Below are 13516 nucleotides of genomic sequence, written 5' to 3' on the forward strand. Positions count from 1 at the left end.
CCTGACCCGCCCGCTGCTCCCCTCAGCAGTGTGCTTCATCGATCTGCCTGTTCTGCTCCCCACTCTGTCTCTGGTGAAGTCTCTTGCCGCCCCTGCACCTCTGGCCTGTACCCCAGGCCATCTTTAAAAAAAAAAAGAAAGTCAAGGGAGAACCATGCTTAAGAGGCTTTCTGTCATTCAGAGATGACAGCAGTTTTTGTTGTTGTTGAGGAAGGTTGAGCTGCAGGCACACATTTATGGAATATCATCACCAGATTTAGGTGTTTTATACATGCAATTTTATTTGATTCTTAAAGCAGCCCTATGAAACAGAGTCATTATCCATATTTGCACACTCCAAGTCCCAAAACTCAGAGAGGGCAGAGCCAAAAATCTCAAACCCGAGTCTCTCTGACTCCAAAACCACAAGCATTCCTTCCATGTCTCATCAAAAATGAAACTTGTTATTTAAAAAAAAAAAAAGGCTAAAGAGAAGAGCTCATTAGAAAAAATCGATCATTATTTGAGAGCAAACTGCCTGTGTAATTTAGTGCCAATTTCAATTAATCTTGAAGTTTCTTTCATTCTCTTAACCTAACTCCTAACTTGGAGTCAGAAGCCCTTCTGAGCCATGCTCACAGGCCCTAGAGATGAAGCCAGTCCTGGGCACTGAGGTAATTCTGCCTGAGTTATCGCAAAGCAATCACAGAGCTGGCCCTTTCAACCCCTGGCTCAGCACTTCCTGTTCCTTATCACCCCTAAGTAGAGATAGGTGAACAGCTGTACAGAACAGAGACCATGGATCTGTATTCAAGTTCCAGCACCTCCACCTCCTAGCTCTTTGACCCGAGGCAAATACCCACTGTGTGCCAGTCACTGTGCTGAGTGTTTTAGAAATATTATTTCATCTTAATAATATAGCTATGGAGTAATAGAGAAAGGTTTCTAGAACACATCGTTAAGTTTATAAAAATAAAAGCATTGGTGGCTTTTTATACATTTGAATTTCAAACCACACGGCTACATTCTTTATGCAAAAATGTAAATGTATAGTTCAAAATAGCAGCCTAACATGCTTCAGCAGCAGATACTGTGGTTCGAACAAATACCAGGGTTAGTCAGACAAAGGTTGTGTTCCAATCTCACTGATCCCCTTACTTGTTGATGGACCCTGAGCAAGTTACTTCCTCTTCTGCAAAATAGGAATCAATGCCTACTTAGCACAGGGAGGCTGGGAAACTGGAGGAGGTGAAGGGTATGGAGATGCAAATACCAAGCTTGATGCCTCACAGCTACTCAGTCATGACTTACATTTTTCCTGAGACATTTGCGCCAGGCAGTACAAGATTATGCCGTGTTCTTAGTTTCAGTTTCCCAACAGCGCTCTTTGGGTACAGTTTTTGAGTCGGCTCTGAATATCCCTAACTGTGCTAACCTCACCTGTATTGCTACACCTCATCTGCACGAATGGTATGAAAGGGATTGTCCTTAATCTCCTTCACTCCCAAATCACATACCCACTAATTTCCCCTGCTCTCCCAGGCAGCTCGCTGTACCAAAAAAGGAAATGAGGTCTGGTACCACTTGCTCTGGAAGGCACCTGGGGTTTCCACTTCCCTTCCTAACTGCTCAGAAGCTTTCGGCGAAATAAGCTAGAGCTCCATGCTGTATGTGCTGTCATTGTCATTGGCTTAGCAGCTCTGGGAGGCAGCCTCCTTCCTTCTGGGGATCCAGCATGGTGGCTATCGTGCGTAACTGTGTGCTTGCAGTTTGCTGGCGAGTACATCTTAAATGTTCTCACTTAAAAGACAAAGTAGCTAGGTGAGGTGAGGAATGTTAATGTTCAGTAACTGGATTGTGTGTGGTAATCATTTCACAATGCATATCTATTTTTAACATTAGGTGGTACAACTTCACTATATACAATATGGTTGTTCAGTATCTCTCAATAAAATTGAGGGGAGGTTAAAAAAATTGGGGAAGTGCTTTTGCTCTTTTCTAGCCTTCCAACATGTTTGCTATCAGGATGCTGCTGGCACAGCCCATTTGAATTTACAATAGCGAGATTCTCTCTCTTCTGCCTTGGCATTTATCCTGCACTTTTTATTTCCCTTTATTATACTGGTTTGTTCTGTCCGTTCAAACCTGATGTATGGAAGAACAATATAACGGGAATGATCACTGAGATCCCAGCCTCCCACGCCAAGTCCCTGTGAGGTGCGTTGTTACCCTTCATTACCAGCTCTGCAACTGCCGCGCTTAAGAGAGTTTCTGTTATTTGGAGGTGGCCTCTCCAGATGGCCGCTGTGTGTCCCAGGCACAGGCTCAATGGTCCTGGAAGCCACAAGTGTTTTGGTGCTTGAAGGACACTTTTTCACTGTCAACTGGCTTCTGTTTCCAGCTGCTCTCAAGCTGAGGCACTACCCTTTTTTTGTTCCTTTAGTTCCCGATATGCTCTTTATCAAAGCTCCCTTTTTTATGTCTCTTCAGATGTGGGAACTGAATGAACCCACATGGGATTTCGGCCTTCCCAACCCCAGGCTAACAGATCGGCGCCATCCTGTGTGGGCTTCAGCTGGCGGCCCTCTACCTGTCACATGTGTCTTTGCAAATCTAAACAAACTGAAGAGTGATTGATTTCATCCAGCCAATGAAGCATCGTTATGACATCTTTATGGTTTAATAGCTCCATAACCATTGTGCTCAGCAATCAACGGGGATTGGACTTTCATTCCTACGTAACCTTCTTTGATATTGCATTCCCATCCCCTTCCTCTCGCGATTTTACACCATTGTGTTATTTTAAAAATTATTTTAAATTTATATACCACAAAATTAACTTTGTGTGTGTGTGTGTGTGTGTGCTGAATTCTATGGGTTTTGACAAACTTGAAGTCCAGTAACCCCCACCACAGTCCCACACAGGTTCATCACCTCAGGAACTTCCCTGGGGCTGCTCCTTTGAGCTTTTCTCCACCTCTATTCCTGATCTCTGGCAAACGCTGTCCTACCCCTATCTTTTCGCCTTACCCAGAAGGTGTGCAAATGGAATCCTACAGCATGCAGTCTTTAGTGTCCAGTTTCTTTCACTTCAAAATCTGTATTGGGATTCATTCATTCTTCATGCTTTCGTGTGGACAAAGCAGCCAGCTTACCCCAGCTCCCAGGAAGGACATTGAGCAGCTTACAACTTTTGGCAATTACAAAAAGAGCTACTTCAACCACGTGTGTGAACACAGGTTCTCATTTCATTTAGGTAAATAGTGAAGGTGGGATTACAGAGCTACAGAGGTGTGTCTTTCCTTTATAAGAAATGACCAAAGTATTTTCCATAGTGTCTATCATTTTGCATTTCCCCAGCAATGCATGAGAGTTCTAGTTACTTCTTTCCAACGATTGGTATTGCCAGTTTGTTTTAAAGTTTGCTCATCCTAATGGGTATGTAATGAAATCTTCTTGTAGTTTTAATTTGCATCTCTCTAGTGAGGGTGAACATCTTTTCATGTGCTAATTTGCCATCAGTGTAGCCTGCTAAGTGACATGTATGTACATGTCTTTTGCCCATGTGCTAACTGAACTGTTCAGTTCAGTTTTTACTTCTGAGTTTGCTTTTTTTTTTTTATGTATTCTAGATACTAATCCTTTGTCACATATGTGGTGTTAAGTACTTTCCCCCAATCTGTGGTTTGTCTTTCATTTATTAACAGTACTTTTCACAGAGGAAATGATTTTCATTTTGCCAAGGTTCAAATTATTAATACTTTTTCTTTTATGAATTGTGTTTTCGGTGGCATGTCTAAGGCCTGTTTGCCTAACTCTGGACTCAGGAGCCTAGATATTTTCCCTTATGTTTTATTTTTTTCCTTACAAGTTCTATCATTTTACTTTTTACACTTAACGTCCATGATCCATTTTGAGTTAATTTTTTCTATAAGATTGGAGACTTAGGATGATGTTCGTTTTCTTTTCCTTTCTTTTGTTCTCTTTTTTGGGGGACCCACCTTTGCCAAAAATAGCATATGTGTGTGGTTCCATTTCCACGTCCTCTGTTCTGTCCCACTGATCTGTGTTTCACCAAATACCACACTGTCTTGGTTATTGTTTCTATCTTGATTACTTTTTTTTTTTCTGTTGCTACAGTGCCCCGATGGTGTTATACGTTAAATATCCAGGATGGAGAAGCCACATGCTACTCACCGAGGGGAGGCAATTATCATAGCAGCCTGGGCACTCGCTGTGAGCTCTCCTGTGACCGGGGCTTTCGGCTGATTGGACGGAGGTCAGTGCAGTGTCTGCCAAACCGTCGTTGGTCTGGAACTGCCTACTGCAGACGTAAGTTGTGTGTTTGCATGTGCTGAGGTGTGTGTCCATGAGAACCCAGCCAACTGGCCGTCCACCAAGGGTACACACCTGGAGGTGTTACTATATTCTCTGTGAAGGGCAAATCAAGAACTTTCCATGGATCCCCCCCCCCCAAGGGTCTTTCCCATCCTAATAATATTTAGATCATTTCTTTCTCTCCTGTGGTTATTACCTGAGCAGCATGGGCATGTAAGTTAAAACGAGTTCTTCTGGTTCAGGGGTCCAGGTGTACATAAGGTAAGTCTTAGGCCCAAGGTTTGATGTGGTTCTGAGCCTTCCTCTGGACCTCTTGAATATTCGAGGTCTCAGACTCTTCCCTGCTTGTGGCAAATTGCTGCGCTTCCTAACTTAAGGCCTTGGAAGGTCTTGGGTAATGATACTATGAAATGTCTCCTTTCTTCATATTCTTCTGAAAGTCAAGAAGAATCCCTAATGTTAGAATATGGGATGCTAATATTGACACATTCCAAGTCATGTCCTCTTCAGCTCCCTAGTCCCTTTCCTGAGTTCAAATTCTATGCCCACCCCTCTAGTATCTGAGTTTTCCTGTCCATCTGGCCATTCCTGAATGCCATTTATAGGGAAGCCTGTGTAAATGGCCCTGTATGATCACTTCAGGACTATACTTACTTCTTTAAATGACCCAGGTTGCTTATAGACTAAGGAGTAGAGACACAAACATGCGCACATGAATACAGTGTAACTGGATCAGAGAGGTGAGCACTGGAAGAGAAATGGGGTTGGTCAGAGAAGACATGATGAAGGAGAGGAGAAGCTCAATAGCCAGAGAGAAGGAAGTCACCACATTCCTTGGGTGACGGTAATTCATTTGAGACTTAGACCCCATCGTTCTTAAAGTGAATATGAATTGCCCTTACAAAATGAGAATAATATGCCTGTACATTCATGCACTGAACATGAAACCAGTGAAATGAATGGAGAGGTCCTTAATTCGAGGTGCCTAGCATGATGCAGTTGCTATATTCGAGCACTGAATCTAGCTTTGTCCTTCCTCATAAAAGACAAAAGCATGAGCACTTGGGATCTCTTAATTTCACTGTCATATAATACTAAGCAAACAAATTCATCTGAAAAGACAAACCTTCTTCTTGGCCTTGACCTCAAGGAGGTCATTTTTTATAGTCTCTACATAAAGGATATTAGAAATTAGGGAAGGTAATAATCTTCAAATCTGGTTTGGCGAAGAAGCAAAACAAATATAGTTTGATGTAGCTTTATTCAAAGCTCCAATAATTGAACTAAGGTAGGGGGAGAACCTAGACCTCCTAGAGAAATGTCTGGTTTGCCTATTCCTCTCTGTAAGTATCTCAGATGAGATTTGGCACAAGCTTGCCATCAGTTCATCCGAGCAGTGTGCATGTGTGAGACACGTGGCATCTAAAGCACACAGGTTCCTCCTGAATCAACAGCACCAAAGCTGGCCCTCCAGGTAGTGCTCTGACTAGTATTCCCACCTGGACAGAGGCCCGCCTTCCTCACCAGACATTGAACTTCAGCTGAGGAGTGTTGTGCTAACACCAACACTATACCCAAGAAGGAGCTTTCGATTTGTTCCAGGGCATCTAGCATTTGAGAAACAAGAGACAAAAAGGACCAGCTGCCGAGGCTTACTAAACCTGGGCCCAGACAGTCTTAGGGATTCTCTTTTGGTCTGCACAAGGATCCTCTGAATTATTCACTTTTCGCGGATGAAAACACTAAGACTTGGACAGAGAAGGTAACTTGCTCAAATGCCAGCTAGTAAAAGGTGGCGCTGGGGCGCTAACTCGGGTCTGATGCCGAAATCTATACACTTGGCCGGGTAATTGACTTATTTGAGACTCTCCCCTGTCCCCCTCCCCCATTAACAACACTGCACTTTATAATATAGAAATAAACCGGCACAGGAAAAGAAAGCATTTAGGCTCGAAAAATGGGAGGGCAGTTTGGGGTCGGGTTTCCTCTGCTGTCTGTGATGTGTTCCTCCCATGCTAGATGCCCGGTACCGCCTCCAGATAGTCCTGCCAGCCACTGAGCTTGCCACTTGGTTCTCTCTTAGAGGTGAGATGCCACGCGCTGCCACTCATCATTAGTGGCACCTACACCTGCACAAATGGGGTGCTTCTTGACTCCCGCTGTGACTACAGTTGTTCCAGCGGCTACCACTTGGAAGGTGACCGGAGCCGCATCTGCATGGATGATGGACGATGGAGTGGAGGCGAGCCTGCGTGCGTAGGTAAATGCTGGTGGCGACCAGTCATCCTGCTGCAAAAAGCCACTATGACGCTATGTACACACAGGCTGTGCAGTTCTCTCCACCCAAGGCATTCCCTCTTGCTGTGAGCATGCACGCCACGCATGCACTCAGCAAAGTGATTGCTCCCCTGGCCTCAGCTTCCTTCTCCAGTTTCATTAAGCATCTTGAACCGAGAGCACGTTGCATACCTTCCTAGTGGTGTGGTCGTGCTGCTGTGGGTTCCCTCCAGGAAAAGCAGGGGCTCACCAGTTAGCACATGATTTCCGACCTTGACAGACATAGATCCCCCCAAGATCCGATGCCCCCACTCACGTGAGAAGATGGCAGAGCCCGAGAAACTGACGGCTCGAGTATACTGGGACCCACCCTTGGTGAAAGATTCTGCCGATGGTGCCATCACCAGGTGAGCTGGAAGAGCGGTGCTCCGTAAGCCCCGTGGCTCCTTGCAGGCTCGCAGGCCGTCCTGAATTGAGGGCAGTGGGATGGGCCCCAGGCCTCAGTGCTGAGGGTTTCTTTCCTCAGTGACTCTTATACCCTGTCTCATGCAGAGTGACACTTCGGGGCCCTGAGCCTGGCTCACACTTTCCAGAGGGAGAACATGTGATTCGTTACACGGCCTATGACCAAGCATACAACCGGGCCAGCTGCAAGTTCATTGTGAAAGTACAAGGTCAGAGAGAAGTCTTCCACAGCCACATTGCTCATTATTCTTGCTGAGTCCTGACCTTCAAGATGCCCACCACACCCTCCCCTCTGTGTGCCTGAAACAGACACCTCATTTATACTGGGAGAGGGAAAAAACAAGTTCTCTGGAGGGTCATTCAGGAAGCCTGCCTCACAGTGCATACACATTTCCAAATCCCTGACTCCCCAGCTGGACCTCCTCATTCTCCTGAGTCTACATAAACTTGACAGATCATCTGTGCTTGTTTCTCTTTCTTGGCCTTTAAACTACTGATTTTGCTTAGTCTTCTCTCTCATTTTTTCACCTCTGCTGAAATTGGCGGCCTTAGTTGCCTGATTCTTCCTCCTTCTTCCATATTGTCTGGTTTTACTCAAGATAAAAATAATTTATGCTCATTGACGAACACTTGGGAAATAAATCTTCAAAGGGAAAAAGGCCTGTTACCTCATTGGTCCAGAGACAATTGCTTTTGGGATTTTCCATCCAGCTTTTTTTTTCCTATACATACTTTTAAAAATATATAGTAGATACCATACTATATATCCAATATTAGATCACCATTTTCATGATAACCTACGTATTTTCCTTTGTTTCTTTAGAAAACCCTTGGAAATATTTTTCACAGTATAATAAGCTCTTTCTAAAAAATATTGTAACACCTCTGCTGATGGACATTTAAGTCTCCTCTCCTTTATTTTTGCTATTTAAAGTGATTTAATAAAGTGGTCATATTAAGGCAGGGTATTCACAAAGTCTGAAAACAAAAGCAGCAATATACATATATTACAGATTTACATATGTAAATATATATAACAGATTGATAGTGTTTCCATGACAGCACGTAAACGTGCTTGTGCTTCCAAACTTTATGAACACCTTTATCTGCATTTCAGATTTAATTTCTTAGAAAAGGAAAATTCTGGCTCTCTCCAGGCTACTGGAAACAGAGACACCATTCATTGTGATCACCCAAGGCCTTCGGGTTTAAAAAGTCAGCCTGGGCGCCCTCTGAGCCTTGTTTTCGTGGCAAGAGAGACATCAGAGCAACTAACTGAACTTCTCTCTGACAGTGAGGCGTTGCCCAACGCTGAAACCGCCACAGCATGGCTACCTTACCTGCACCTCAGCAGGGGACAACTATGGTGCCACCTGTGAATACCACTGTGACGGGGGTTATGAGCGCCAAGGGACCCCCTCCCGCGTCTGCCAGTCCAGCCGCCAGTGGTCGGGATCACCACCCATCTGTACCCGTGAGTAAAAGCAGAAGCTGGCAGGAGCAGCCATGTTACATATGTATCACGAGGGTCCGATGGCAATGAGTAGACGCGGAAATGGGATTCTGAGATGTGTAGGTTTTAAGGGCCAGTGTTTCCCCATAGAATACCCCTACTCCAGGAAGAGGGGTTTAAATTGTGCAAGTGGTCTTTCAGGATCTCCCCAAGGAACGGGAGAAACAACCAGAGCCTCAAGCTCACAAACTAGAACTCCTAAAGATGTTTTAAGCAACCTGTACTGAGAGGAAAGGGAAGGAAACCCTCTGACTAGCATCGGCTTGTGCCCTAGCTATGAAGATTAACGTCAACGTCAACTCGGCTGCTGGCCTTCTGGATCAGTTCTATGAGAAACGGAGACTTCTCATCATCTCAGCTCCCGATCCTTCCAACCGCTACTATAAAATGCAGATCTCTATGCTCCAGGTGAGGCCCCTAATCAGGGCTCAGTCCTGACCCCACTCCTCACATCCCCTTGGGTTCCCAAGCTGAAAAGCTGCTCTCTACAGCACAAACCGTTTTTCGAACTTTCTGTGGATAGCATTTGATCAGTTTCACTGCAGACAAATTTAGCACATTTTTAAAACTTACTATTTTTTTTTAATCAAAAAGGCAGCAAGGCCACAGGAATGGTGTTTGTGCCTTACAGTGGGCTTGGTGAAGGATGGGAGGGGTGTGGGACAAGCACTCTGGAGAGACTTGTAAGATGATTATGATCACATAGAAGTGGTGGGAGTCAATTATGTTTTCAAAGAACAAAAGCAGAAACAAACATCCAGGCAAAAGGTGTTACACAAGTGTCAGGTGAGTACATGCTCTGTGTATCAGCATTTAATTCTCACACCAATCCTTAAGAGGTAGAGACTGTTACTATCCCCCATTTTATAGATGAGGAACCTGAGACATAGAGGGGTTAAGACTTGTGCAAAACCACTAGCTCAGGAGTGGCCAAGCTGGGATTGAACCTGGGCAGTCTGACTCCAGGGTGTGGCCTTGACTCCCCCCAGAAGCAGGACAAGCATTGTGATACTTCAAAGTAAAATGAGGGGGTCACATGACAAGTTTTTGCATCACCAAAGCACTATGGGGAAGAAGAAGAGAGGGCATCATAGGTATGGCCCCCGTGACTTGCAAGAAAATACACTAGCTTCTGGGACAGAACTGTGTGCCAACATGACTAACAGAACCAGTTCAGATAGGCTGCAGTGGGCTGGATACCCAGGTAAGGGAAGAAATGACTTTGGGGTTTCTAAAGGTTGAGAGGTTGATTCTTACAAGTTGCCAAGTGGCTACTGGGGCAGCCCATGGCGGAAGCAGTTTTGTTAAAAGCATGAGCTTGGGTGTGTAGATCCTAAAGGCCCTTGTTCCTTCAGTGATCCAAAATAGGAAGACAAAGTAGTAAGTCAGCTGGAACCGGAAGAGCCAATGGAGACAGTGTGAGGGTCCCCACCAGAGGAGCAGCCCAAAGCCGAAAGCAGGTGTGCTTGCTGCTTCTGTGGCCTTGGCCTGGGCCTGGGGCATGAGGCGCCCCTGCAGGACAGGCAGCACAAAGAGCCAGGCCTGGATTTAGCCCGTGTGGCCCAGGGTGAGGAAGACGACAATGGTTCATGGAAAGAGCACTGAGCACCATTCTAGGAAAGTTCCAGAGACTGAGAGAAGACACTGGTCATGCTGTATAGTGGGGAGCAACATCCACTTGGGAGGCAGCTTCAGCCCTCAGTTTGCTTCAGGGCTCAGCATCTTATTGTTGTCATGGAAATTTGGGCAAGTTAATTTACAGAGTAAGAATAATACCATCTACCTGCTAGGGTTGTTGTGAGGATTAAATTATTCCTGCAAAACATTAGGTATGTGTTCAATAACAACAGCCATCCTTGCAGGACCTGTGCAGTTTAAAACCTTTGCGAAACTAAACAGAGACGATGCTCCTGCTGAAATTGAGGGATGACATTTCTCTTTTCTACCCCACCTATTAACCATTTGCATATACTTCCTCCAGATTAAGGGCAATATGGCAGGGCAAGAGCCTTGGGAATGACAGTAAAAGTCTGTAGAACCCCCCTGGTGTGCTGGCTGGGGGAGAAGCCCTCCTTTCCCACACCGTCTCACATGGTCCTGGAAGGTATCAGCTAAAGAGCCTTAGGTTGGAGTGAGGGAGCCTAGGCCATCAAACGCTCTCCCCCTCCCAGCAATCCACCTGTGGACTGGACCTGCGGCACGTGACCATCATCGAGCTGGTGGGGCAGCCACCTCAGGAGGTGGGGCGCATCCGGGAGCACCAGTTGTCGGCCAACATCATCGAGGAGCTCAGGTCCAGGCTTGGGGGCTGCAGGGAAGGGGCAGACAGGACGCTGGCAACAGAGGCTGTGGGGGGCATCTGCAGACACTCCTATCTCGGGGCATTCCTTGTGGTTGTGCTCTTAGGTGAGAGCTGACAGGCGCGGGACCTCAGAGCTAAGTGGGGCAGAGTTTGAAATTCAGATGACCAGGCCCCACCCAAAGCTTCCTCAGGAATGTGCTTTTATAAGGCCTGTCAGGTGACACTGAAGCACAACCAGGACTGAGACAATTACACCCAAACATGACTCAGTGAGACCTCTGCTACTGTGGCCTCATGGCCTCTTCTGTTTGCCCTCAGTCCTCAGTGGAGCAAGACATCTTAAGAGCCGAAATCTAAATCTAAGACATCTGCCCCCGGAATAAAAAAAAAAAAAAAAGGACCAAGGTGACAGTTGGTAGCAGCTGACTTTTCTTATCTATTCATTATCAACCTTCCAATTACCTCCACACATACTCATGGCCAATAAAGGCACTGCTGCTCCTGTTCTGGAAATAGTAATTGCTTCTAGGGCTCAGACGCAGTGGGGACAAAAAGATTCTGTCCCAGGTAGACCAGGAAACACTCACAGAAAGGAGACTGCAATTCACAGCTGTAGCTAGAAGAGCTGACCCTCAACACCGAGCAAGTTCAGGGATGTCACATGCAATTGTGCAGCGACGCCCAGCCCAGCTCCGGAACACATTAGTCATGTCCCAGTGATGTGGCTAGTGCACCCAGAGTGACTGTGAGGCCTGCAGAGTGACAGGTGCTGGTTCCACTTGGGGCCTACAGTAGAAGTGCAGCCTAGTAAGAGCAAAATTGCTCTATTTGGACTGAGGCAGAGAGCTTAGGGCAGGAAAATGACGGTCTTGGCAGAGAATAACAACAGGACAAGTAGAGAGAATAGGGTCAGGGGCCTAGTGGGAGTGGGAATCAATCCTGCAGTGGAGCTATGAAAGGGCAGTGGAGCCTGGAGGGCGGGAGCCCAGAAAAGGCCTCACATATCCCTGGCCTCCTCTCTCTAGGCAATTTCAGCGCCTCACTCGCTCCTACTTCAACATGGTGTTGATTGACAAGCAGGGGATTGACAGGGAACGCTACATGGAACCTGTCACTCCTGAGGAAATCTTCACGTTCATTGATGACTACCTACTGAGTGACCAGGAGCTGTCCCAGCGCCGGGAGCAAAGGGATGTATGCGAGTGAACTTGAACCAGAGCATGACTCAGGTCAAGAGAAAAGCTCCCCTAGCTGAAACCGGGGCGCTGGTTTCCCAGAGTCCTAAGGGACAGGACTCTGAGGTGGGTGAGGTTTACCAATCCCTGGACATTCCAGGCATCCCATTAAGGCTGTGTGATGGCTTGACTCAGCAAGTCTCTGCTCTAGGTAGCACTGCAGGAGCATAAGAAGCTGAGGACAGGCCCTGGGCTGTGGGTTTGGGTAGAAGGTCTATGTGTCCTAAGCGCCCGGCACTGTAAAATCTTCCAGATACATGTAACGGTCCCCTACATCCACAAGACACAGGGTCTAAGACCCCCAATGGATGTCTGAAACTATGGATACTACCTAATCCTATATGCTATATTTTTTCCTATATGTGTATCCCTAGATAAACTTTTATTTAAGTCAGGCACAGAAAGATAACCATAGTAAAATGAAACAATTATAACAATATACTGTAATAAAAGTTTTATGAATCTGCGCTCCTCCCTTTCTCAGAGTATCTTAGTGCATGTAATATTTTCAGACTGTGGTTGACTGTGAGTGACTGATGGATGGGAAACTGCCATACCAAGCGGCTGGTATAAATGGTCGCACAACCCTGAGGTGACAGCAGGGGGCAGCACCATCATCACTATCCGGATACAAGTGGACCTAGCTGAATTTTCTTTACAGGTTATTTGTATCACTGGAGATGGCAGAGCTTCAAAACCTTCTTGTAGGTTTTGGCATTGGGCTACAAGTGTTATGTCCACCACGGCTTTAGCCAAGATTTAGCAAAATACTGCCATGGCAGAGAGCTTGGGAAGAAAAGTCAGGCCAGAGCAGAATGCCTTCTCCTGGCCTTTGCTGTTGGCTGAGAGGGCAATAAACCCTATTTCTGAGCCTCCAGTCCCCACAGTGAAGGGTAACTGGTGCTTTTCCATTGTCAGAAATGCCCCGGATGTTTATCTAGGAAACCACAAAAGCCAACCCCAGTGAAGCTAAATAATGAAGACAGAAAAAGAAACCAGACTGAGCTTGTGCGTGAACTTACTTAGATTCCACTTTTAAGAGATGGACACAGAACCGGGGAAGCTCAGTGTGACACACAGCCTTGAAAGACAGGCCTGGAAATAAAATTAAGCCCGTGGTTCAGTATTTGAAAGAAAAGTGTTCATCTCTTACTGTTTAGAACATTCTTTTCTACACTCATAAAACCCAGTGTCATGATGAAGACTCAGTAGTGTTTCTCTGTCACCTTCATGTCAGGGGGTCATCTGTGGAAATCTAGGTGAAGGCAGAGGGCTGGATAGAGAAGCAAAGCCAGAGCACTCACTATGTCCTAGGTGCTCTGAGATCTTCACAGAGTACATGCTGTCATTAGCCTTGTTCCATGGACCAGAGGGTTGAAGCAGAGAAGCTAGGCAACTTGTGTGACA

General features: G+C 46.0%; 1 protein-coding gene across 2 annotated transcripts in view; it reads left to right on the forward strand.

The window, feature by feature from the left end:
- SRPX2 (sushi-repeat containing protein, X-linked 2) overlaps window positions 1-12525 on the forward strand; it is a 22483-nt gene extending 9958 nt beyond the window's left edge. Inside the window, exons 4-11 of one of the 2 annotated variants that reach the window (XM_004685639.2) lie at window positions 4120-4311; window positions 6401-6577; window positions 6875-7001; window positions 7147-7268; window positions 8354-8533; window positions 8847-8980; window positions 10744-10865; window positions 11900-12525. In XM_004685639.2, the coding sequence (XP_004685696.1) occupies window positions 4120-4311; window positions 6401-6577; window positions 6875-7001; window positions 7147-7268; window positions 8354-8533; window positions 8847-8980; window positions 10744-10865; window positions 11900-12080 (1235 nt within the window). In that variant the 3' untranslated portion in view covers window positions 12081-12525. The remainder of the gene's footprint in view (window positions 1-4119; window positions 4312-6400; window positions 6578-6874; window positions 7002-7146; window positions 7269-8353; window positions 8534-8846; window positions 8981-10743; window positions 10866-11899) is intronic. The other variant, XM_012727093.1, reaches the window with a different exon arrangement.
- The last annotated feature ends 991 nt before the right edge of the window (window positions 12526-13516 follow it).

This window comes from Condylura cristata, unplaced genomic scaffold, assembly GCF_000260355.1.
Source record: "Condylura cristata isolate star-nosed mole 26May11 unplaced genomic scaffold, ConCri1.0 scaffold00019, whole genome shotgun sequence".
In the NCBI taxonomy this organism is placed as follows: Eukaryota; Metazoa; Chordata; class Mammalia; order Eulipotyphla; family Talpidae; genus Condylura; species Condylura cristata.